The sequence below is a fragment of the Camponotus floridanus genome, unplaced genomic scaffold (genome assembly GCF_003227725.1).
Source record: "Camponotus floridanus strain SB8 unplaced genomic scaffold, Cflo_v7.5 scaffold1, whole genome shotgun sequence".
Classification (NCBI taxonomy): Eukaryota; Metazoa; Arthropoda; class Insecta; order Hymenoptera; family Formicidae; genus Camponotus; species Camponotus floridanus.
Window position 1 is genome coordinate 2,047,680 of NW_020229214.1, and position 23,935 is coordinate 2,071,614.

General features: G+C 38.6%; 1 protein-coding gene across 6 annotated transcripts in view; it reads left to right on the forward strand.

Moving 5' to 3' along the window:
* The window catches only part of LOC105250422 (fibroblast growth factor 17), a 129,646-nt gene that overhangs the window by 66,267 nt on the left and 39,444 nt on the right, over nucleotides 1-23,935 (forward strand). The window contains exon 1 of one of the 6 annotated variants that reach the window (XM_011256509.3): nucleotides 6,678-7,629. The exons of 3 other annotated variants lie outside the window; for them this stretch is intronic. In XM_011256509.3, the coding sequence (XP_011254811.1) occupies nucleotides 7,610-7,629 (20 nt within the window). In that variant the 5' untranslated portion in view covers nucleotides 6,678-7,609. 2 more of the 6 variants (XM_011256512.3, XM_025406204.1) reach the window with 2 other exon arrangements.

Genomic DNA, 23,935 nt, shown 5'->3' on the forward strand with positions numbered 1-23,935 from the left:
TTATCGTAGTGTATCTCGCTTCTGTCTGGTTAATTTTATGTCGATTGAGAGTTGGCACGAGAGGATTTTCGTTCCTCGCGAGCGAATGCTACGTCGCTTATTAATTCTCCAGCGACGTTTAAGTCGACGCGAATACGCGTGCGGCGTTGGCAGCGGGAATCCTTGACAAATTTTAAGATTGACGAAGGAATCTCAGGGAGATTGCTGGTAATAATTTGAGGAACCGCGATAGACCACACAGGACCTGGAGGGAGGGAAGGAGTGTATCCTCGGAGGGTCCTGACTTCTGAGATGTAGGTATGTGTACCTTCTGGCACGTTACGGTGAAATAAAACGTCGAGCGTACCTGGCGTGCCTCCATCCACTTCCAGATCCTCTCACGAATCCTGCGAGACACCGGCGACCGTGCGTCGTTACGTTAATGGGACGGGCGCTATTATTTAATTCCACCAAATTGCCAGTCGGTCCACTGAAACGGGCGTAAAACCTTCTAAAAAGCTCCGCTCTCGTACTCCCGAATTCTTTCCGGGAGGAAAGGAAACTCTTAAACAGGCAGAGAAAATCGAACTCGATTAGGTTCTCATCCCCCGTATGCGATCATAATTTATATTTGTTTACAATCCAACGTTTAATTATTAACAATATAACTATTAATTTAATACACGAAACAATGAATATATCGCTAAATTGACAATAAAAATAATAAATCTTGATTTCGTCTTTAATTCATGTAGTTGATCCTGACAATCTCTATGCTCCTTAAGAATACCGCGTCCGCGCATGATTTTCAAAGAACTTCCGATTGAATCATTCTGTCGCCCCGTCAGACTTACTTTCTACGAGGACATACAAAAGGACCAGAGAGACGATCTCACCAGCTGGTAACCTCGTCGCGTCCATCCGGAGAAAGGAGCGAGGAGATCGTTCTCGTCGGTATTGCGCAGCGAACGCGGGAGTTGAGTTACGTCGCGGTGTCGCACGCGAGAGCAAAGGGAACGGGGGAGAGGAGAAAACGTATTAAAAGGGCATAAGAGAGCGGGCCGCGACCGCAAACTGATTAAATGCGGTCTGCGCAGGCCGCGCCGCGGGACTTAATACGAGCCGTCATGTAAGCTACACGGGACCGAAGGAGACCCGTATGACGCGCGCCTACTATACACGACACTCCACGTGGTCTCCGCTTCTCCGCTCCTCGGCCTCTTTGAACCAGTTTCTCTCCCTTCGTGTTTAACGCGCAGCGTTTTGCGGCCGCCGCCAGCGAGTCGGAAAGAAATTGTTTCTCGCATCTATTACCTTATTGAAAACGAACGGTTTCGTAATCCGCGAAAAAAGCACCTTCCCGCCAATCTTATGTAAATGCAGAAATCATTATCACGCGCGATGTATGACAGCTATATAATAATTGTTGCATGTATAGGATTCTTCGTTTCATGCACGTATCTGTATTAATACGTATGCCATTCGTTCGTATCGAAAGTATAGAAGTGTGGCACGCATGTATTATAGTGACATTCTCTTCTTATTATATTAAGAAGTTTTGCAACGCTTTCACATTTCGCGTTATTGCACCGTTAGTTTTTTTGTATTTTTATTAGATAAATGATATGATAAAATATAATATTACAGAATAGATATTTTTTAAATATATTTGTTTATCAATGAGGAGGAAATATGTAAGCTTGAATAGTAATTAAAAGATGTAAATTGCGTTTCAAATACATGTGTGTTTCAAAATAACAATTGAAAATTCTTAATTTTTATGAAGGTACTGTTTCAACCGAGGTGTCTGACGAATATCAAGCGAAGATAAATGTATTAAAGTTAAAACACATGATTGGCACGCAGTCTACAATCTGTGACAGCGATGACTCATAATAACATTTCGTGGATCAGGCACAGTTTGGAAGATAAAGGGCGTTTCGATTATAAAAATATGTCCATCGACAGAAAAATATTCGCACATCATATTCCGGATATATAATTTTACATTATTATGTTTTTTCATTTTTTGCTATCCCTTCATGGAAAATGCATTTAGTCGTGCCTCTTTAATACGACTCTTTACTTTTTTTAAAAGCAACGATTTAAATAAATTTTATACTAATTATGCAAATTTACAGTTGCAAAACACTAGAGATAAAAAATATCACCCGTTGTCTCTAAAAAGAAAATAAAAAGAATATTTCTCTGATATTTCGCTTACAGTTGATGCCGAACGAAATAAGTCGCGATTTGTTACGTTCTAAAACTGGTCGCAGGTAGCAGATTGCCACGAGAGTGACTAATTGGCACGCACAGACTGCAATCTGCAGCCTGGTAAGTTTGTGACAAATAGAGGTAGAGGAAAGCGCAACGTTTGTGACATAACGAACCGCTTAAAATGTTTTCTGTCCACATAAGACTTATCGTATCAATTATTCATCGATGTAATAAATACAACGCGCATTTTAGAACATCGGTGATGTTTATGGATGCAGGCATTATTACATTGGCCGTTTCATCAATCATTGCATCTGCAGTGAAGCGTTTCCATTTTTTACACGAATTATCAGATTGCGAGGTAAGAGAGAAACGACATCGGTCAATGTATTTTGTAGATAAAAGAAAATGAAGTAAAGTGGTTAATAATAACAAGATATCTTATTTTAATCAATATTTAACAAAGAAAATATTAATATTTTATGAAAAATCCACGTTAAATTCGTACGAAAATAATATTATTAATTATATAAAATATTTCTACGTATCAATAATTACAATGTTGAACTCTAGATTCAATCGAGTCCTTTTTTCAGATTTTCCAAAAATACAGACTGATTATTATGCGCACCATAACATAGCTCCGACATGATCGATAAAATGATATGCGAGGCGCATTATTTTTCTGCATAGAAAGCATTACTCGCGATATCATCGTGGTTCGAATTCCATGAGATTATGGCGTTAATTAGCAACGATTAATTGTCGACTACCTGCCAGTGATCTCGTGGAATTCGGGGCGTTTGATCTTTTTTAAGGCACGCGCCATTCATCGCAGTCAAGTCTAATGAAGAGTTCGTGTATGCAGACTCATTCGTTTCGGAGTCGGCTAAAAATAGAAGAAAAGTTAGGAGGAGGAGGGGATATTTCAATCCGTGACCGTGTCATCGGTTACTCAGCGTGGAAGAGTTCGAGGATGTGGGCAGCTCCTGCGAACGATTCGTCATTCGAGCAAATCATAAGTGACGATTATCAATCTAGTTTACATTCGCGCGAGCCTCGTTTTAAATAAGAAGGAACGTTCTTTCGACGCGTCGTGCTTAATCAAGATTTGCTTCGCGAGGGTTTCAAACTTTAACCCGATCAGTTTATCAAAAATTGACACGCGACCACTGTCCTTGATTGATTCCTTGTCAAGCGAAGGCCAAGCAGATATCTGGAAACACTGATCGTGACGCGTATAAACCTGTAGCTTCTATATTCGAGAATTTCACGTCGACTGACACGACGTAATCTTCTCTCAAAAACGTAGACCGTAGAAGAAGGAAGGTATCTTCTCTCAGGGAGATTTCCGCCCCGACCAACGAACAAAGGTCGTATCCCATTGTTCTATGATTTACGCCAGTCTCAGCCTCAGGTATCGAACCAGGTTTCTCTAGTGAATTTTGTCCGTACCACATCATCCGACACTTGTCGCCTTTGATAATTAAGCGAACATCCTGATTCACCTTCGTCTCTCCTTCTTTCTCAATATGCCAATAGATCGTCACCCGCTTCTCTTTCTGTATATATATATATATATATGTGTGTGTGTGTGAAGCGAGTTCCTTTTAGAATGGCTTCTAAAGGATGCAACATATAAGAGGGTAGGTAGCCCACATAGATGGTACAGATTAATTCACATAGGTAGAAGCGCTCTTTGTACAGATCAAATCTACCGACGATCAGGACCGTATACATCGATAGTACACTACTCGGAATTTTCGCTATTATCGGAATGTTAATACTTTCTCGGAATAAACTTGATTTTTGAAAGAAAATATATTTCAATTTTTTACAATAGATTACATATACTTTAATATAATTAAAAGTTTTATTTATTTATTTCTATTAAAATACGGATAACGAAATAAATTTTATTTTATTTTCTTAAGTAGAAAAATCGTTACAAAAGATTTACGTTAAAAAAATGTTGAAGATCTTATTATGCATAAGTTATTTATGTATTATAAGTGCGAAACAAACTTTTATTCTAAACGCATCAAAGGGCCCCTGTTAGCGAGGTACGGTCCTAAAAGGCGCCTATTCTCCAACGCGATGCCTCGTCGATGTTCGATGAATTAGGCCATTTGGAGTAAGATTTGGCGACGCGTAGTCGGAACTTCAGGAAAAGCCGAAAAGGGAACGGTTGACTGAATCTCGTAAAATGTAAAATGACGAGACCCTAATGCTCACTTATCGGTTAATCGTCTAGCGCGAGCGAAACGAATTAAAGTAACAACTTGAAAATTAATTGTCGCCTTTCAAAACGACATTTATCATTGACAGATGATCATTTCGGTCAATATATTGTATACAAAATTAATTCGAATCTAGAAAATATCAATATTTAATGTTTCATAAAATTTACATCACATTGTATATTATTTGATAAACATGTTAATTTTTATAATGTGCAATATCTTTGATATAGAGATATTTTTCAATGAGATAGTCGTTATAAGATATTTTTTTCCTCATCAATTTCTAAGCTTCGATTACAAATTTATTTTAACAAATAAGCTTGAAATGAACTGCAAAGCACAATTATATCGCTCTCCTCCCCGACACTTTAGCACTATCATGAGGTACCCTATTAAAGGTAACGCGTTATACAAAACGTTGTACAATGCGAACATTATCGTCGGCTACACGACGGCGGGCGTCATGTCGGATGTTGAAACCTTGTTGAACACGCATTTAATAGTGCAGCGTAAGCAGAGCGCAGGAACGCGCGCTCGGTTGGCAGTCGATTCCTTGCCTCGCTATCGAGGCGAAACGAGCGAGCCATGCGATGACAACGAGGAGACGATCACGCGCGGTCGCGCGCGCGCGTCAGGAATAATCGGCGCGCGGCTCGGGATTGATAATTAATTATCTCGTTGTGTGTTGGGCCACCGGGCGCTCTCGCGACGATCGCCACGCTCCCGTCATCAGTGCCTCGTTCTCCGCCGCGGAGATGAGCTGCATATCGCGAATTCTTTTTCCTCCCCCTCTCGTCCCATCTCCCCTGGCCTGCCCTCTTGTCCCCGTTCACCGCGGGCCGCTCGCATCTTCGTTCATCTCGTGCGGACGACGGACGACGTGAAATCCGTGCGTGTGTCCCGCGAAAAGGTCCTTGAGCGCCTCGTGAATGGTGCAACACATTCGACATTCATTGAAATATATTAAAATAATCGTGCGGTTGTGAGTCACTTAGAAAAACAAACTCTCTCGCGTGGATTACGCAATCGGACGCTCGTCAACGGACGTACGTACGACGAGTGACAGTGCGACGGAATATACGACACGTGTGTCTCCTGCACCGTAATTTATATACCGCCCGGCCGTCACGAACATCCCGGCGGCGAAATGAAAGTAATAAAAAGAGATAAGTAAATATCGCGTCGCGCGCGCGCGCGCTCCCTCCTCCTCTCCCCCGCCGCGTGCTATCGCGCACTTTCGTTTCGCGGATCGTCCGTCTGTCCGTCTGTCTGTCTCGGTTATAAAGTGACCTTTAAGTTTTATATCGTGCGAGTGTGTTGCGTGATGGTTTAAAAATGCGAGTGTGCGATGGCGGATGCCGAGATGCTGAGGAATCGGCAGGAAGAATATTCGCGAGAGATAGCGAGAGGAGGGGTCTCGAGAAACTTTTGACGAGAAATACTCCGAAAATGTAAACGCGGTAAACGGCAACGGTTTGCGTTCGATGCCGCAATTTATACGGAGGATAGCAATAACAAGCGTCTCTCGAAGCCGTTTTATCAAGAAGATAATAGCCTGCCAAAAATATACTGATAACGGAAACTTGAAAAGTACACTAACTCCCAGATTAGAACATCGAGTTGCGCTTTTCGAATTGGTGGCAGATGGTGTTCAACGGCCACGATAAAGAAATTGAGACTATCGAGATTTCGTCGGAATACGAATGTGCACAAAATTGAAGGAACTTTTCGAGCAACGACATACTCGTATAAAGGTGCGCGCGCGCGCGCGCGTTATCTTTATTATCGTAAAATTTCTTTCCTCTCTCGCGTGACAGATGAATAAAATATCTGGAAATGTACATAGATACGGACGAAAATGTTACGAGCGGTACTTCTCCATCCGCGATATCGTTCCTGCGACGCGGGAAACGCACAGGGACCGTCGCCACGTGTCGCTATGAAATCGCCGCAATCTTTTCACCGGCTCGCCTGGGCGATATAAAACGCGTTTCCATATCACTTCACCGTACAAAAGAGAGTACGGGACGTGCGTAAGGTAAGGTAAGAAAAGTGCGTAAGGTAGAAAAGTAGGGTTACCGAGGCGGGGGGATTGCACGCCGTGAGAGAGAGACAAAAGGAGGAGTAGGGAAAAGAGCGCGCCGAGATGGAGGGGCAGCCTCGTGTACCATACGAGTGGAGGGGTGGCGCGAGAGGGGTGGGGGTACACTCTAGGCGAGCGGCGGCGGCGAGGCAGGCGAGCGGCCAGGTAAGCCGACGAGCCGACACTAGTGGGGCTGACTTGCGCGTCTTCGAGCCGTCGGGATACACGACGAGCGGCACTGTTGTTGTATCTTACCGTCGTGCTACGCGTGTTACGTTGTCGGGTCCGTCGCATTGTCGTCGTCGTAGTCGTTCCGTCGTGGTGTCGCTACGTTGAACGATCCGGATGCATCTTTATCCGCCTGTATCTCGCGGCCTCCTCCGTCCCTTCCTCTCTCTGCGCACGACGAAGGGCGCGATCGCTCCTAAGGGTTGATCGCGCGTCGCGCCGACAAGAGCGCGAGTTTCCTTCCCGCGCGTTTTCCAGAGCACCGTGAAGTTGGCTACGTTCGCCGCCATCCCTGCCTCGACGACAGAACGTTGGCGCGCTTCCAAGCGACTTGACGTACCGGCCACGTTGTCGTCGACCGCCGCTGGTCTCGAGAGCACGCTTTCGTTGCCATTGTTCGTTGTTGATCGTTCCCATTATCGGGGTGATGAACGACAAGTTTCGCACGATCAAGCGGACTCGCTTGAATATGCGCGATTGTGTCTCGCGACGTGCAGCTGCCATTGACGCGATTCGCTCGGTTAACAGCACCGGTGCCTGTGTGTAATACAAGCAGTGCCGCAGACGCGATAGTGACGCGACGGTGAACGCCTGGCTTCGGAGCGGCTCGGAATTTACTCCTGGTATCGATATCGAGGCGTAGTAATTTGTGTAACAACTTTGTGCGCGAACAATCGAGCATCGTCGATCGGGCTCGATCGGAAGAATCGCAAAAGTGAAGCGCGAAGTGAGCCACGAGGAGGGCAAAGAGTGACAAAGAGGGACAGCGGCGTCGTTAGATGCGAGGATTTTAAAAGCAGCTCCCGGAGGCCAGCCCGACGCAATGCGTCGACGCTGCTGACGCAAACGCGCCTGGATGCGTCTCACTCTTAGCACGTGAGTGTGATTTTTTTTTTAATATGAGAAAAACATAATAAGACGAACAGAGTTTGCGCGCGATCGCGTTGCTCCATCATCGGATCGTCGACGAGAGGAGGCTTGCGCGCCTCGCGTATATTTCTCTCGATCGAGTCGCGCGCGAATCGATCGAGTTAAGATGATTCCGAGGGGATCGGACGAAAGGACGATCTCGGCATTCCCGCCACACTACACCGACACTTGAGTCATCCTCCCCCTCGTACATCGAGGATCGTACACGCGCGTGCGTCCAGAAAATCCGCGAGAAAAAAGGAAAATTTATTCCTCTTGTGATTCGTGGCGGTGGGCCTGCGTGCTGGTGCTGCGTGCGGTGTTGTTGTTGTTATTATTGTTATCGGTGGTGGTAGTGGTCGCGCAATTGCGTTCGCGACCGCGACGACGACGACGACGACGACGGTGGGTGAATGATCTTGGCTCCGAGCTGACAAAGGTACTCGTACACGAATACTGGGATGACGTCCGCCTCGGATCACGCGGTTCCTTCACGATCTCGTCAATCCACGTCGTCTAACGCGGAACCAAATGTAAGTTGTTTACACGCGCGGGATCGTGATCGATGCGTATCTCGCGGCGGGCTTGTTTATCAAAGTTCACGTGCGCTTTAGCGAATAAACGAGATGAAAAAACGAGAAAACAGCAAAGCTGGCGAATAATTGAATGAAAGGATTTAATAATCGCATTAAATACACGTAGGCACACGCGCGTGTATGTAACATTTGTGCACATATATATGAGTAATGATGTTGATTGAATATTGATGGTAATATATTTATTATTTGCGTATTTATTAAATTATTCTCATACATATAATGTTAATTTAATGTTTATTTTAAACAAGATAACCTTCTCCCTCTTTACGATTCGCAGCTTATCATTTGTGACGTTACATGCACGTGTTCCTCGAGTAAACTCTTTACTGTAATAATCACAATTCGGTGTTAAGATTTCATTTTGATTAAACATATCGATACGCGAGTTTGTTCGAGATCGATTGAAGTCTCTTCGTGATAATAATATTAATGTATGCAAAAAAAAATAATGCAACCACAACAGATTTTTGTTTGGTCGAAAAACGTGCTTGATTTTAAAATAAAAGTTAGATCCGTAAACGCGCGATGAGTCTGAGAAAATAGTCTAAAAAAAACGTGTTCATTTTGAGACACAAATTTTTCGTGGAATTTTTCAACATCAGACGGTAAAGCGATGAGTGGATCCGAAAAATCGTGTCGATTTTAAAGCGCAGTTATGTTCAAATACGGTAAGAGACAAGTCCTACCTCAGACGGGTACAACGCTTGTATAACGGTATCCGTTGCGAGCGCAGTGTATGCTACTGGAATAGTTTAAGGGAGAAGATCGAAGAGTCTCTCTTCTCTTGCAGGCCCTTCTTCCCTGATGTTATACGTAAAATAAAATAAAAATAGCCATTCTTCCGATAATAATCTGCATTGTAATTATCTCAAGATCTCTTGGAATGAGATTACATTTTAATTTGCATGAGATGCTTAAAGGAGAAAAAATGGAGCTTCCATCTCTTTTAAAGTATCACTTTTAATTTATTTGCACCGTTGCTGAATAACGGTCTCAAACAGCGGTACTCAACCACCCCTTCGTTACATTACCAGTAACCCCTGCAGATGAACGTAATCGACAGGACCTTGACACGATTTGCAGTCGGCAAATGAAAAGCCATACCCTTTCGAGCCAACGGTTGTTCACGTCAGGTAGGGAATTTCACGGTGCTGCATACACATTTGCGGCTTGTGTATGCATTGCATTCAGCATCTTTAGTCTTTTGATCGTTACCTCTTTATTCTAACTCTCTTGCATGTGTCATGATATATTTTATTATAATATAATTATAATATATTAGATATTTCTTTATTATGATTCTCGTGTTTATTAATTAATTGTTTTTGTAAAAATTTAATAGTTATTTGAATATGAATTAAAAATATACAGTTAGATAATATTAATCAATTTAAATAATAATTGCTCTATTACTGCTAATATTTTTCGCGCAGCAAAATTTTTCAGCGATTCTCGACTTTTGTTTTAAATCGCGAAAGAGGTATATATATATATATATATATATATTATATATATATATATATATTAATCTAAACATCTCGCATCTTCACCTAAATATACGAATTAAAAAATATCAGCTGGACTTTCGAATCATTAAGTAGGACACTCCGACTTATCAGAGATCTGCGCGAATAGGTTTCGATTTCATAGGCGACACACTGTCGTAACAAATCGCGTTCTGCTCTCGAGATCGAGACTCTGATCAGTCTAGGAAGACGGCGACCAAGATCGTTTGCTTTTATCGAATAAACACTCGACCATTCGGAATTCCGCCACTTTGACGATTATCAGAAGGCGGCAAAGTTGTCAGCGAGAAAAATCAGACCACACGTCACCGATAACGAGGCATATTTTAGATAAGGAAAACGCGTAATTAAAATATTTTTCGGATGAGCTCCGTGTGATTAGACAATGATACTCGATACTCTATTCATTTTTTTTCTTTACTTTCTTTTTTTTTCTCCCTATTTATGCAAATCACTATATTTTATATTTGATCAATCGTTGCAAACCGATGAAATATTTTTCTGTCAATGACAAATTGATATCAATTGATATCAATTTGTCATTGACAGACAAATTTGAAATATAGTGATTTGCATAAATAGATATCAAATGATGTGTCCGAAATATTCTTCTTTGTCTTGTAAAATCATATTGTAAATTTTTTGCGTCATCGTCACGCAGAACCATTATCCGCATTCCGATTTATTCTGCTGCTGATCCTTATAATTACCGGCACTTTTTCGATATTTCATTCGCATGCGGAACGGTTTAACGTATGTAACGCAGGTCATTATTTTGCGCTGTATGGCACTCAATATCTGAATCGCAGGGAATTATCCCCTGCTTCGACCTGAGTGACAGCATTCGTTACGCCGTATGGTCATGCGCCTTGCGATTCTGGGACCTTTCACGACTCGTTGGCTTTTATCGTATTTTCCAATAATGGATGGGCGACTTTTGTCTGCACGCACCTTACATCCATTGAATAGGTACAATGAATTTTAAATAGATAATCATGATTAATCAGGATAATTGAACTCTTTTACTCACATTTATTTGCGATTTTTTTTAAATTAACAGCCTCGATTTTAATCGGCTACTAATTGCTTTTAATTGCCTACTAATAATTAGCATTAAAATTAGACACATATCTTTTTTATGCAAATATAAAGATAGTTAAATAATAGTGGCGTTTTATCACCACGCGAAAATTAATATTAACGTTTTATGAAAAATCTTTCTTCATGGAAGAGCTCATGAAAGTTCGATCTACGATGCGCAAATATTGTAAATTCGCGACGAAGCGTATGCTAACGTGAATAATAAGCGAACATAGGAAAGATTTTAGCGGGGCTAATGACTGTACATAATGCATTTTGGTACGTAGTTCATTCTTAGACCTTGTTAAAGAAATCGATGGATATTTTATGTGCAATCGTTTCCATCATTTCTTTAATAAAATATCTTTAAGGCATATTTTGCGAGATAAGCATCATATATAACATTTCGACAGCGTATATAAAGATGGATTTTTTTCTACACAAGTGTAGATATTGTGAAATATTTATGTTGTACAGAAAAAGCAAAATTACATTTTGATAATTATGTTACAAATAATTTTTAATCGTTTAATAATTTTTTTTGCATGCGCGAAAATTATTACATCTAATTTATTTAACAAAAAAGAAATATTTAAAGAAAAGATTAAAAACGAGAAAATATCTAAAAATAACGAAAAACTTAGCGAAATATATTTTGATTCGTTGAAATTTGCATTTGTAGAGTCCTTGTATTAATGCGGATTGAAGAACAATTGGTAGAATGTAAAAGTAGAATATTATCCATTTCATTATTATTGCGTGTTGATTACAATAATATATCGAATAGCATTTATATAGGCGTGGATACAATTCAGTCAGGAAAAAAAAATCGCGGTAATGATATTATCTATCTTGCATCACAATGTTTGATATCGAATATTATTGCGACAGAGTTTCATCGAACAAATAGATATCTATGGATATTCTTCGAACTTTTTACTCATTTAATATTAAAGTCGAATTCGCAGAATGGATTATTTCCAATCAATGTGCGTTACATTACGTTCACACAATAATTAATACTATAATTGATGATTAATTAATGAGTTAGTGATGACTAATTAAGATCGTAATTGATTAATAATCAATTAATAATCAATTAATATTATACATATTTTATGAATAATTAATTTTTTCATTCTGTCTGGTCTATAAAATCGTTTTTCGAATTTTATGAAATTTACTTATTACAAAACTTTTAACAAAATATCATGTTCGATATTATCGTATCCAAATGAGGAACAAATGTTCTAAAGCGTCTAACATAAGTAGGCTAGTTAACGGCTAAGAGAACGAACGTGATTTTCCTAGCAACCCCTTATCGGTAATTTGGTCAATTACTAGGCACGATAACGTGTTAAGTAAAGGCATTCGTTTACAAGCAGAACTGCCCTGCGATTATGGCAGGTGCAACATACAGTACCTTCGATTCGTCCAACTACTTTAAAGCCATAAATGTGCAAGGATATTTATATTGAGACTTCATATATAGCATGCAATCGTATTGCTTTTAATAAAAAGTATCGTTGTTCCTTCGGAATAACAATGTTTATTGTTATAGTTTTACCTGAAAACTTTTTTTCGATTTTTCCCAAGGCATTTTTTCAATTCGAAGTTTAAAATTGTTACATATTAAATTTTTATTCATATTTAGATCTTTTATGTATCTTATATAAAATGTAAAAATACTTAAATATTTTACTTAAATATTTATATTAGACTTCAGTCCACTTTCTTTTATGTTAATACAATAATTTAACCTTGCTATCTTTTGACGATGAAAGTCTTAACCAGCGACTTAACGACGTAGAAATTATCCGCAATCGTGAACTGGTAGGTCCAGCCACACGACAAATACAGTATGAAAGTAATATAACACCCCTCGTACCGTGTGCGTACATAAGTCTGGTACTCTCTCCTACACGCATAAGTATTCATTCTTTCGGTTCGTACGGAGAATTGCTTGGAAGCCTAGCGGAATACATACGTACAAGCCGCTAAGTATAACCTGCGATAACACGTGTTATGACTTGCATCGAAATCGATATTTAAGAGAAATTGCAATCGCAGTCAGCGGCATATGTGAAGCCGCCTTTCTATTCGATAGACAGAAAAATATTTTTATCTATTCGATAGACGAGAAATATTTTTATCTCTCTCTCGCATTGAGGGCATACATTTATCGTATAATCTTTGCAGATACTGACAATTTAAATATTAACAATGATTATAGGCAATGTGTTTTTTTTTAATCGATAGTAAATGTATTTAAAAGAGATCAACTTTTCTGCACAAATTCGAATTTTAGAGATTATTCATTGAGATGATTTTTTGGTCGATCTTAAAGATCCCATACATTATTTATTTTGAGTAATAAAAACCTTGCAGAAAATTAACAGTGTTTGAAAATTAAGATTTTGGCTCGAATGAATTTATGCTAAATAAAAATAATATTAATATTTTTACAAATAAAAATAATATTTTTATTTAGCATAAATTTCTAAAAAAAAATTTGCTAAATATTTTACTTTGTAATCGTACTTTCAAGAGCTACAGACAAATCACGCGTGCCAGTTAATTTGTTCGTGCTTCATGCGTGGTGGTCGGTGCTAGACCCTCCTTGGTCGGATTGAGTTCTAAGCTCGAGGCAAGGATCGCAAGAGCGCCCCTTCCTTCCGTCATGACATGTAGTAGTGGAGGCGACTGAACGCTACCACTGGCTATTAGGTAGCTGCGGGTAAAAGCAATGCGCTGGCTCAGGACATTTCTACGTCCGGTGTACGTTACGGGACATAAGCTGAACGGGTATCAAGTGACGTCTAATCCCTTGGAATTGCGTGTTCTCCCCGTTCTCGCGGAAGGAGAGACGGGAGTTTTGCTTATGGGAACGAGTGTCCCTATATGCTTCTCTCTCGTGAACCACTTGGGCTACCAGGTTATCTGAACGGTATACATATATATTCTACAATATGTACATAAATATATGTAAAGATGCTTCCGCATGTATCCGCAGTATGATTCTATATGAAATCTGTTTATAATTTATAATTAATAAAATAAGGAATTAATTAGAATTATATAAAATAAATGGCAAATATGTGTCTGAAATAATATTTTTAATATATTATATCTAGCATATTTGATATTTAATTGAAAGTGTTATATTATAATTAATAATTTAGAATTAATGAAATAAGAAATCAATTAGATTGATTCAGTAAATAGTAAATATCTGAAATAATATTTTTAATATAAATAAATAATATAAATACATTATATCTAGCATAATATTTAATTGAAAGTGTTATATTATAATTAATAATTTAAAATTAATAAAATAAATTAATTAGAATGAAGATTCAATAAATAGTAAATATCTGAAATAATATTTTTAATATATTATATCTAGCATGATCTTTAATTGAGAGTGTTATATTATAATTAATAATTTAGAATTAATAAAATAAGAAATTAATTAGAATGACGATTTAGTAAATAGTAAATATCTGAAATAATATTTTTAATATAATCTAGTACGATTACTTAATTGAAAGTTATATATAATAATTATAAAAACATCGCGACCTCGTTTTTCCATGAAATATTATAGGAAAATCGATTATTCGCTCGTTAATGTATCTGTTCTAAATGCATTGGAGGATCGATAAGCTTAATATGAATATCGTGAATAATCTCGCTTTTGCCCTTTTTGAATATTTCGTTCCATGAACCTGCTTTTTATTTTACTACCTTCCGAGCGACTTGGTAAATCGATCGCGGTCATGACGTATTTATTCGGGGCATTCAACCGCAATTGAATTTGCAACCGGTGACAAAGTGTTAAGTCCACCATTATCGAAGGAGGAAGTAAATCGCGTGGACCAAAATCCATAAAGTTGTAAGAATGATCGATGATCGTGGCGGAATCGACGCGACGTTCCTTACCTCTTGCGGCAAGTAAAAGTCGACATGCTTCGATTGCGACGCGTTCAATGTGGTTTTCTCGATGCGCAATAATTGTGGCGACTGAATCGTCTCTCCATATGACATATGCCATGTACAAAGTAATAAACGCGACTCACGTTCCGCGCTTTTTTTCTTCATTACTATCTCTCGGCTCGCAAAACTCGATTTAAGAGACAACCATTGATAATCGTTAATCGAGAAAGAACGAATTAAGACCGAGTTATTACGACTTTAATATCATTTTTCTGGGAAATATTCAAGATTCGGCCGCAGAAGAAACGTAGCGTCCATCACGTGCGTATTCATTCATGTAATACACACGTACACTTCTATCTGTTAATACGTGGAACAGATCGCCCGCATATTTCGCTTTTACCCTCGCGAAGTATATGAAGATTAATGAAAATTGCTTTTCAACCTATGGCAGAAAATTTGCGCTCATTGTTCTTCGACGAAGAAACACTTGAAGCCCCGATCGATTATTCTCTGCACGTGTCGTGATATCACTAGGTTTGCGTGTGTACTATATAAGGGACTATATAAAAGGGGGTGTATTATATAAGCCTAACTAAAAAATGTCTACCCTCTTCAGCGAAGAACGTTCTCTATCATTGATTTTTTTTTAATTCCTCTTTTTCAGTTTCTCTAAAAGAATTATATTTTTATATATTTTACATTTTTTAAAATTTATTTTTTATTGCACAAGAAAATTCAATGAATCAACGACTAAAATTTTTCATTTTCACAGGACGTGTTAAAATTACACACGAAAATTATTGCGCCGATAATAAGTTTTATATCAAAATCGCTGCGATACTCTTTTATTAAGTATTCGCGCCGGTTCGTCACGATGGAAGAGACTACTTACATACGCACTTATCGCATCTTCGTATCTAATAAGCTTTGGAAAGTTTGCAACTTATATGGCAATTATGCGAAATTGTCGCTTACATGATAATTTTAATGCGATCACGAACATGCGACGATATCCCGATGTCGAAACGGAGCTACGAGATGAGCGGGTGTCTGAATCAAGAATCCGGTCGGTCAAGAAGACGAGCGATGTAATGAGAATCATTTCGTCGCTCTAATAAATCAACTCTTTCGTTTCGCGTTGCGTGGATGCGCAGGCATGTACGAGGACCTCGGAAACTTAATCGCTCGCACGCGAAGGATGAATAGGGATACTTACGATATCTTGATACTACATCGATCCCATATTACGTGGAAGGTTTAATTATGAAGTTATTTTACATTGATAATTAAAGGGTTTTGTGGTGAATTGAGTATCGATTGGGTAGATAAAAAATATTATGCACTTAATTTTTGATAGGCCTTTTAGTTGAAATTTAATTTGATGCTTTCTTATACATTGATATAAAATTAAAATATTGCACGGGAAATATGGTGATCTTAAATTAGATTTTATATCGAAAAAGAATATTTTTTTATAATAATTTTTGATAAAATTATGGAACGATATATTAGCGGTCCTCGATCAAATTTAAGTATCCTTCCTAAGGAATGAGTCGTGTCGTCTCTAAGAGGGATCGAAGGATCGCTTTGGAGATTCCGAGCTCTTTAATCACACGCTGCCGATCGGCCTTGTCATACGCGTCGCGTAATCATCCGTGCGGTATGCTCGGGTTTTTTTTTTGATCCTTTATGTCTCTGTTCTCGTCCACCTGCTTCGGCGCGTCCGTATCAAGTCGAGCTCATCTCTCGCTGTCTGAAACCAACATAGTAGTGACAAGGCGGGATAAAAGCGACGTGGTTGAGCGTCGTTCGTCACGGACCAAAGTAAATGATGTCAGGCAACGAGGACGTGCATGCACGGTGATTTCCAGTTTGCGTATTATCGAACTGGCATGGACGTCTGCTCGCGCTCGCTTGCGCCAAGTACGAGGACTAAGGATAAGAGGTTCGACGGTTGTAATTACCGGGCGTGGGGCTCCAATTAAAAAGTCAATCAGCCCGTTTCTTGGATGCGGTGATCCGTTAGACAAACGAGAAAGAGAGGGAGAAAGAAAAACATCGTATCGCGATGCGTAAGAATGAAAAATATTCATGGAAATTGTCATTTATCGTGTTATTTACTCTCTAAAAGTGAATCAGCGTATTATCACTGAAAAATAGCAAATAGTCACTGATTACAGTTATAAGTACAGCACTGTAAATCTGTGATATTTTATTGAAAGAATCAGTTAATAATTTTGACTGTTTCAATCAGTAATATTTCTTTCGTTATTGTCAGTAATATTAAACTACAATTCATCTTTCTATCTATTTCATCTAAAATTACAAATTTTATTTACTAAATATTTATTATATTAAAAATTTTATTTTATTTATATGCATATTGAACTTGTTATTTTAAATAGATAACGAACGAATAATTTTCATTAAGCCAGACATTTATTTGTCTGACTTATAAGATCGGTTTAATATCCGATGCCTCTCTATTGAGGTTGTATCAGAAATTAAATTGAAGTAATACTTCTAATTTTATCTGTCGGTCTTTGCAAACTTTATATAATTCTTGACTAAAGCTAAATACGAGAGAGATAGCGATTTTAGCGGTAAATGAACAAACTAGCGATTACTGGTTTTACAGTGAATTTTATTTTAACTGACCATAATCAGTGAGATTTAAGATAAAATAACAAAAAAATAAATTTCCACTGAAAATCAGTAAAATACTCACTGATTCTCAGCGAAATCTTATTTTACTGTTTAAATTAATGATATTTTCACTGATTCACTTTTAGAGAGTAATATTATTATTTTCAATTTTGATATGTATCAATTAAAAAAAATTGTTTTAGTAGTTTAATTAAATAATTCCTTTATATTTGTTATATCAAATATTGCACGCGATAGTTGACTACGTACGCTGCCCTCGCAAAAAAACAATTCTGCTGTTGTAAAATCTAACATTTGCATGGATGATTTATGGCTGCGCCTATAAATTCTTCCGTTGTTTTACTAATTGGCTACGATTAACTGGCCGGGCAATTCGTGATGAGTTTGAATTTCATTTCGGTTCGTCGTAACAACGAGAGTCAGAGTGCTCGTAAAAAGGTTCGTTCTCGGATAGATCGCACATTCTCCGTGAAGCGGGCGATATAAGAAACAGCTGTGTCCTCCAAAACAGCGTAAATCTCTCTCGCTCTCTCTGTCTCTCTTAACTCGCGCCTGCTTCTATTTGGTTGGTATCGTTAATGATCGTGTAAATCACAATGAACGGTCAAGTAGCATGAATAGGACGGAAAGTCCGGATGAATCGACTGCCACCATGCGCGCGGACATCATAAGGGTAGACGACATAGGAATCATCGGCCCCCATATCCTCGTTACCAGGTCTGACGTCACTGGGTCTCTGGAGCTACCTAATGAGTGTCTTGGTGTAGGGGCTTGCTTCGGCGGCAATTAACTTTTCTACCGTGGCTACGTAATGGCACGTCACGGCCGATGACAGGTACGCTGAGAATGAAATAGAGAGGCTGGACGAGTTGAGATTAGCGGTTAATTTGATGACGTTGAACGCTATAAAACCATCATCGCCTTTTTCTCGCCGAAGATGTTTGAGCATTTTATATTTTTAAACAGCATCTATTTCGTAATTGAAAGAATAAGTGGACGAAAATAGGTTGATAGGTTACTGATTTTTTGAAGTTGAATCTATTATGATTTATTATAATACATAAATTATAATTAAAAATTAATATACTATTGAATTAAAATATTATTGAAAAATTAAAACAGAAAACGCGATAAAAATATAGCGAAATTTCAAAAAATAGCTCAAGTTATTAAATATTTTTCATTTATTTGTTTTTTTATTACCAACTTTTTTCACTAGTACGAACTCTTTTCGCTGTAAAACAATCGAATTATACGTGCGGATTGCTAAATGATGATAAATTTAACCAATAACTTTTATCGAACGGCACTTTTCGCAGTTAAAGACCATTCTATTCGCGAGCATCATCCGACCTTAAAGTTCGTTCACGTATTATTCCCGTTCTCTTGCTTCTCTTTATTCGAGGAACACACGGTGGGGACTGTGCCGGTTGGATTATAACAATCTTCCATTATTGAGAGTCCTGTTTACAAATCGAACTCGGCGAGTTGATCGTGCGCGGCCAACCCACCCAGAACTCCCGAAAGAGCGGCGGCCATCGACTTTAGTTTAGAGTATTGCCACCACCGACATCCGCCCCCTCGTATCACCGTCGTCGTGCTTAAACCCCCCTGTCCTCCCGCTAGAATCGGGTCCAGGGAAGACTTCGAGTTTTCCCAAGTTTTCGGGCGCCGCCACCACCACCATCGCCACCACTACCACCGCCGTCACCGGGCAAACTTTATTCCGCTGACTTGTCGTGAGAGCAGCGCGTCTTGTTTTGTCCGCATTTCCACCAGCTCGCCTCTGGTCGGGCATCGAACTCGGTACCCTGTCACGTAACTTCGAAGGGGATGGTGCCGGGTTTGAAAAAGCTAGTCTTTGCAGTTAGGGTAAGAAGAAGGAAGAGGGAGGAATGCCTTGATACACACACACGTTTAGATCTTACGCTCGGACAATTTTATTCGTTCATGTAAATGTTGCCATTACGTACCGTGTTCACCTCGCGAAAGCAACATATGTGTTTCCAGGTCGAAAACATACGTTACGAAAGTCGCCAAGAATGCTAACGCATATAAAGTTCTATTTATAGAATAAGGCCAAATATTTTTACGATATTACGAAAAGATAGTTGAGATAAATGTAACATTAACGGTAATATATATGTTCACTATTCTTCGATTGTAATAAGCTTGCTATTCTTTTTATAAGCACTATACCACACAAACATATTCTATTACAAAAAATATTGTCATATATTTATTTGTGTAAATGTAAAATTTTATGACTCGAGCGTCTAACAAGTATAATAAAGTTACGATACTTCCAAAGCACATAAATGCTTCAATATCCTTCGATATTTTCTACGCACATGTATGCTCATGATTGCGCTATCGCTAGCTATCATAGACGGATAATAAGCATACCAACTTAGATAGGGTTCTTATATGCATTGAGCGCTACTGCATCGAACGTGGTAGCAGTAAAGCCGCTGAATAAAAGGGCGAGGGAGGCGAGGAGGTGTACAATGACTCTCGGACACGCGTCCGCGTCACGAATCGTCTCAGCTTGTAACGCGATACGAGGGCGATAACGGTCTCAATGCGTTATCGTCCCTTCTCGATGGCGTATGCGCGTTGCATCAAGTTATCGTTATGCACACACATCGCGTAGGATCGCTGTCCTCGACATACTATGTGATTAAGACAGGATGATACGTCTAGGAACAAGATGGTTGGGATAGGTCAATGATCGTGAGACTAAATATTTAGATGATCGATGTCGTTGCTCTTTCTTGCATGCATTATCGAGAATCGTATCTTGGCTGAGAGGGAGGTGTATAGTTAGTCTTTTCATAGATTATTTCGTTGAAATATTAACACACTGGAAGAGAGAACTGACTCATTCGATACACTTACATTGCGATGACCCTTTCAAATAAAACGGTTCGTATTAAAAGTATGAAAAATCGTGAAAGTAAATTGGAAAATAATAAAAAATATGCAAATACAATTCATTATAAATTGAAGAGGTAATTGATATGTATTACCTCCGCTTAATTGTTTAATAAAATATTTAATGAATATATTAATGAAAGAATTATATGAAATTTATCACATCAATTTTTTTAGTCAATGTAATCAATAGAAATTATTCGAAATTATCACGAATATTAATGTTAATTTTATATGTTGTATTAGCATACATTCTTTTCTCTAGTGCATAATTCTATTCAAATTATCGTTATGCTATCTTTTAATATATTTTTTGATAGATTATTTAACGTCTGGATATCTCATATAAAATATTGTGTAAAATATATATGAAAATATTACTATATGTACTACATATGAAATTTGTGCATATCTCGCGATTTCTTTGTTATGAAAAGAGAACACTATCAAATATCAACAATTCATCATCATATCCTTTGGATTTTTTATCTCTTGTTTTGAACAATTGAATTGTAACGGATAAGAAAGAGTTTGCCCAAGTTTTATACGTGTTATTCAGCAACCAGTACACTAAACATAGCTTATGTGAGATAAAGTTTTATTTTCTCTCTCTCTCTTTCTCCACATGGAATGAGAATCTACATGTAGTTAACATGGCTTTACATTCTTTAAGACGGATAGAGAGATCGGGACAGAGACCAAACAGTGGCATTTCTGCCGCAGATATCGACTTTTAGTGACGACGACCCCGTAGAGACTCCTGAAAAATTCATGAACTCATGTCTGTTCGATTGTGCCCGGCTCTTCCCACAATTTTCTACTCGTTCCCGAGCGAACGTCTTGTTCCCGATATCGCCTCGACTAATTTTATATAAGACACTATCGAGTAGAGAATTAAAATAATCAAATGTTTCGTAATCATGTACACACATTATGTGCGTGGCCGTGCTGTCTGCTCCATTTTATGAGTCAATGACAAAACAGATATGAAGAAAACATGTAATTTGCATAACCGCTGTTTTAATGCAGCGATAACGTGAACAAATATTACGATCAGAAAATAGATAACGTATAAAATGGCGTGCAATTTGCCGCTAATATTTTGCGAGTGATGACATAATCATTGAATCGCTTTTTTATAACAATTCAGCAATTTTTATGTCATCATTCATAAAATATTTTCATTTAAATTGTAAAATGCATCCTGTACGAAGAAGATATATTGTCGCTGTTTGATTTTCTGTGGAAAATTATATAGTAGACGATATTTCTGATATGTGCCTGGATAAAGCGAATTATACGCCTCCATTTTATTTCCACTTTGTATGAATAGACTATAATACACGGTGGAGGAAACACGTAATGTGCGCGTAAAGTCGGTTTTTCCTCGAAGTTCAGGTATACGCTCTTTGGGGTTGTACAACTTTGCTCTCTGCCTAGTATAAGGTTCGCCTAGTATAACGTAGCTACGATGTGCTTTGGGGACGACGCGATCGAAGTGTCGGGTCTTGGAAACGCGCGGACACTCGACGTGCACGGTCGCCTCTTTCGAGAGTGCTTCATGGCATTCTTCGTGGGAAAACCAAACAAACATCTTCAGTTCACGACGCGGGCGGCCTGGATGTTTAGCCACGGAGTGCCCGGCAAGTATCTACCGCACGTCATTGACATACGTGTAGTATGAACGAGATGCGCGGTGGTTGTGACGACGTTTTGCGTGGCTAGATAGCCGAATCTTGCCGATATATCGTCGAGAATTTGATTAGCTTCCCTTTATAATCGAGTAAAGTAGGATAACGAATAAAATATTGTTACGTAATATTACGTAAGAATATCGTCGTATCTAATCAATACGTTAATAGTTGTATATAATCCAGGAAGAGAAAGGGAAAGGCAACGAAAAAGCCACTGACGCCTGAGTTTATGCTATCTCGAGACAAACATAAAAGTTATTTTACCTTTAATTTTTCCTGCTGTTTGTTTTATCATTAGGCTTGATTTATCATCACGATGAAACGCAAGTAAACGGAAACTGATATAAAAAGAATAATTTTTTAATTTTGCTCAAGTAAGTACATCCGTAAAAAACAATCGTTGAAGTTCAAACACTTTAGATAATGGTCTGTCTGATGTATCGATATCTTGATTGCGTAAATGATTACACTCTTTAAATCTTTAATCGAATCCATTAGGAGAAATTATTCAAAAAATTAATATTAATATTAATATTAATTTTATTACATTGCTGTTTCGATGTACATTTTTTTCTTTACTTTAGATTATCATTTTGATTACCCATTTAGATTACCATTTTATTTTAATTAATTTATTATTACATTATTTAATATATAATTTGCATATGTTTTATGTAAATAGACTTCATTATTTTAATATTTGGATATTATAGGATGGTGTGGCGTGTAAATTCTTGATCAATATGACTTAATTCTTGTCATGGAGTGTAATTTCACTTAGAGTCGTGTATATTACGTTGATAAGGCAGTTAATAATGACGCTCGATCGATGCAAAATTAGCGAAGAGAGCTGGCTAATCGTTTCATTAATAGACGAATGCGTAGGGCAGAAAGTGGAGAGGAGGAAAATAAAACGCTAGGACAAGTTGGCTAGTTAGTTAAGTCGTTGAGTCGGGAAGAGAGAGAAGGAGCGAGTCTTTAAAACGACTTTACACTACCTATAGTAGTCATCTATACGTCTGTACAACGTCGTTATCGAGACCTCCTACGACGAGATCTTCCTCGTAGTAGGCACATACGTGCCCCGACAAATTCGAGGTTGCGTTCGGGGCCTGTTCGCGACCCTGCTGTTTGGCAGGTCTTAAAATCGATCGATTAGGCTTGAGGAGAAAGAGCTCGCGCCCCGAATCACGCCTGATGCGCTGTTATTTCGCGCTCACCGCGATGGCAATTATGCATTCAATCGGAGAATCATTATTTCCGAACCTATATATCAGCGTTGTAATCGGTGATTACGGCATTGCATCGTCGGCAAAAAATTATTACACCAGCGTGGCGGTATAATTTATCATAAACGCCACGCGCGTCGAACGTCGATTAAACTTTAAATATAGTGCTTTGATGGCAGGGTATTGATTCGGATGTGGCGATACATTTTTTATTGTTTCTTTTATATAATCTTAATTTTTTCACACATGTATGGATTAAATAAATTTGTATAATTCGTCGTAACTTTTTTCTTACGATATAATAAATTATCGATTAATAACGCGATTCAGGGTTTGTGGGTCAACGCAACTATACTCTTACACACGTCTCTTTGTGGTAATTGAACTTGTTTGAGAATCGCTAACGCGTGCGACTAATATTTGCACGTCAATTTGTACGTGGTTTCGTGGTCGAGATGCATTTTCGTTCCCCACTTTTGCGGCGTTTTCACGTCGACGTGCGTATGCATCGCGAGCTTATCCGGGGCAGCCCGAAGCTGACAAACCGAGGTTGACGGTTCGAAATGAGTAAAGAGGCAATAAACACGTTGGAGAATATATGA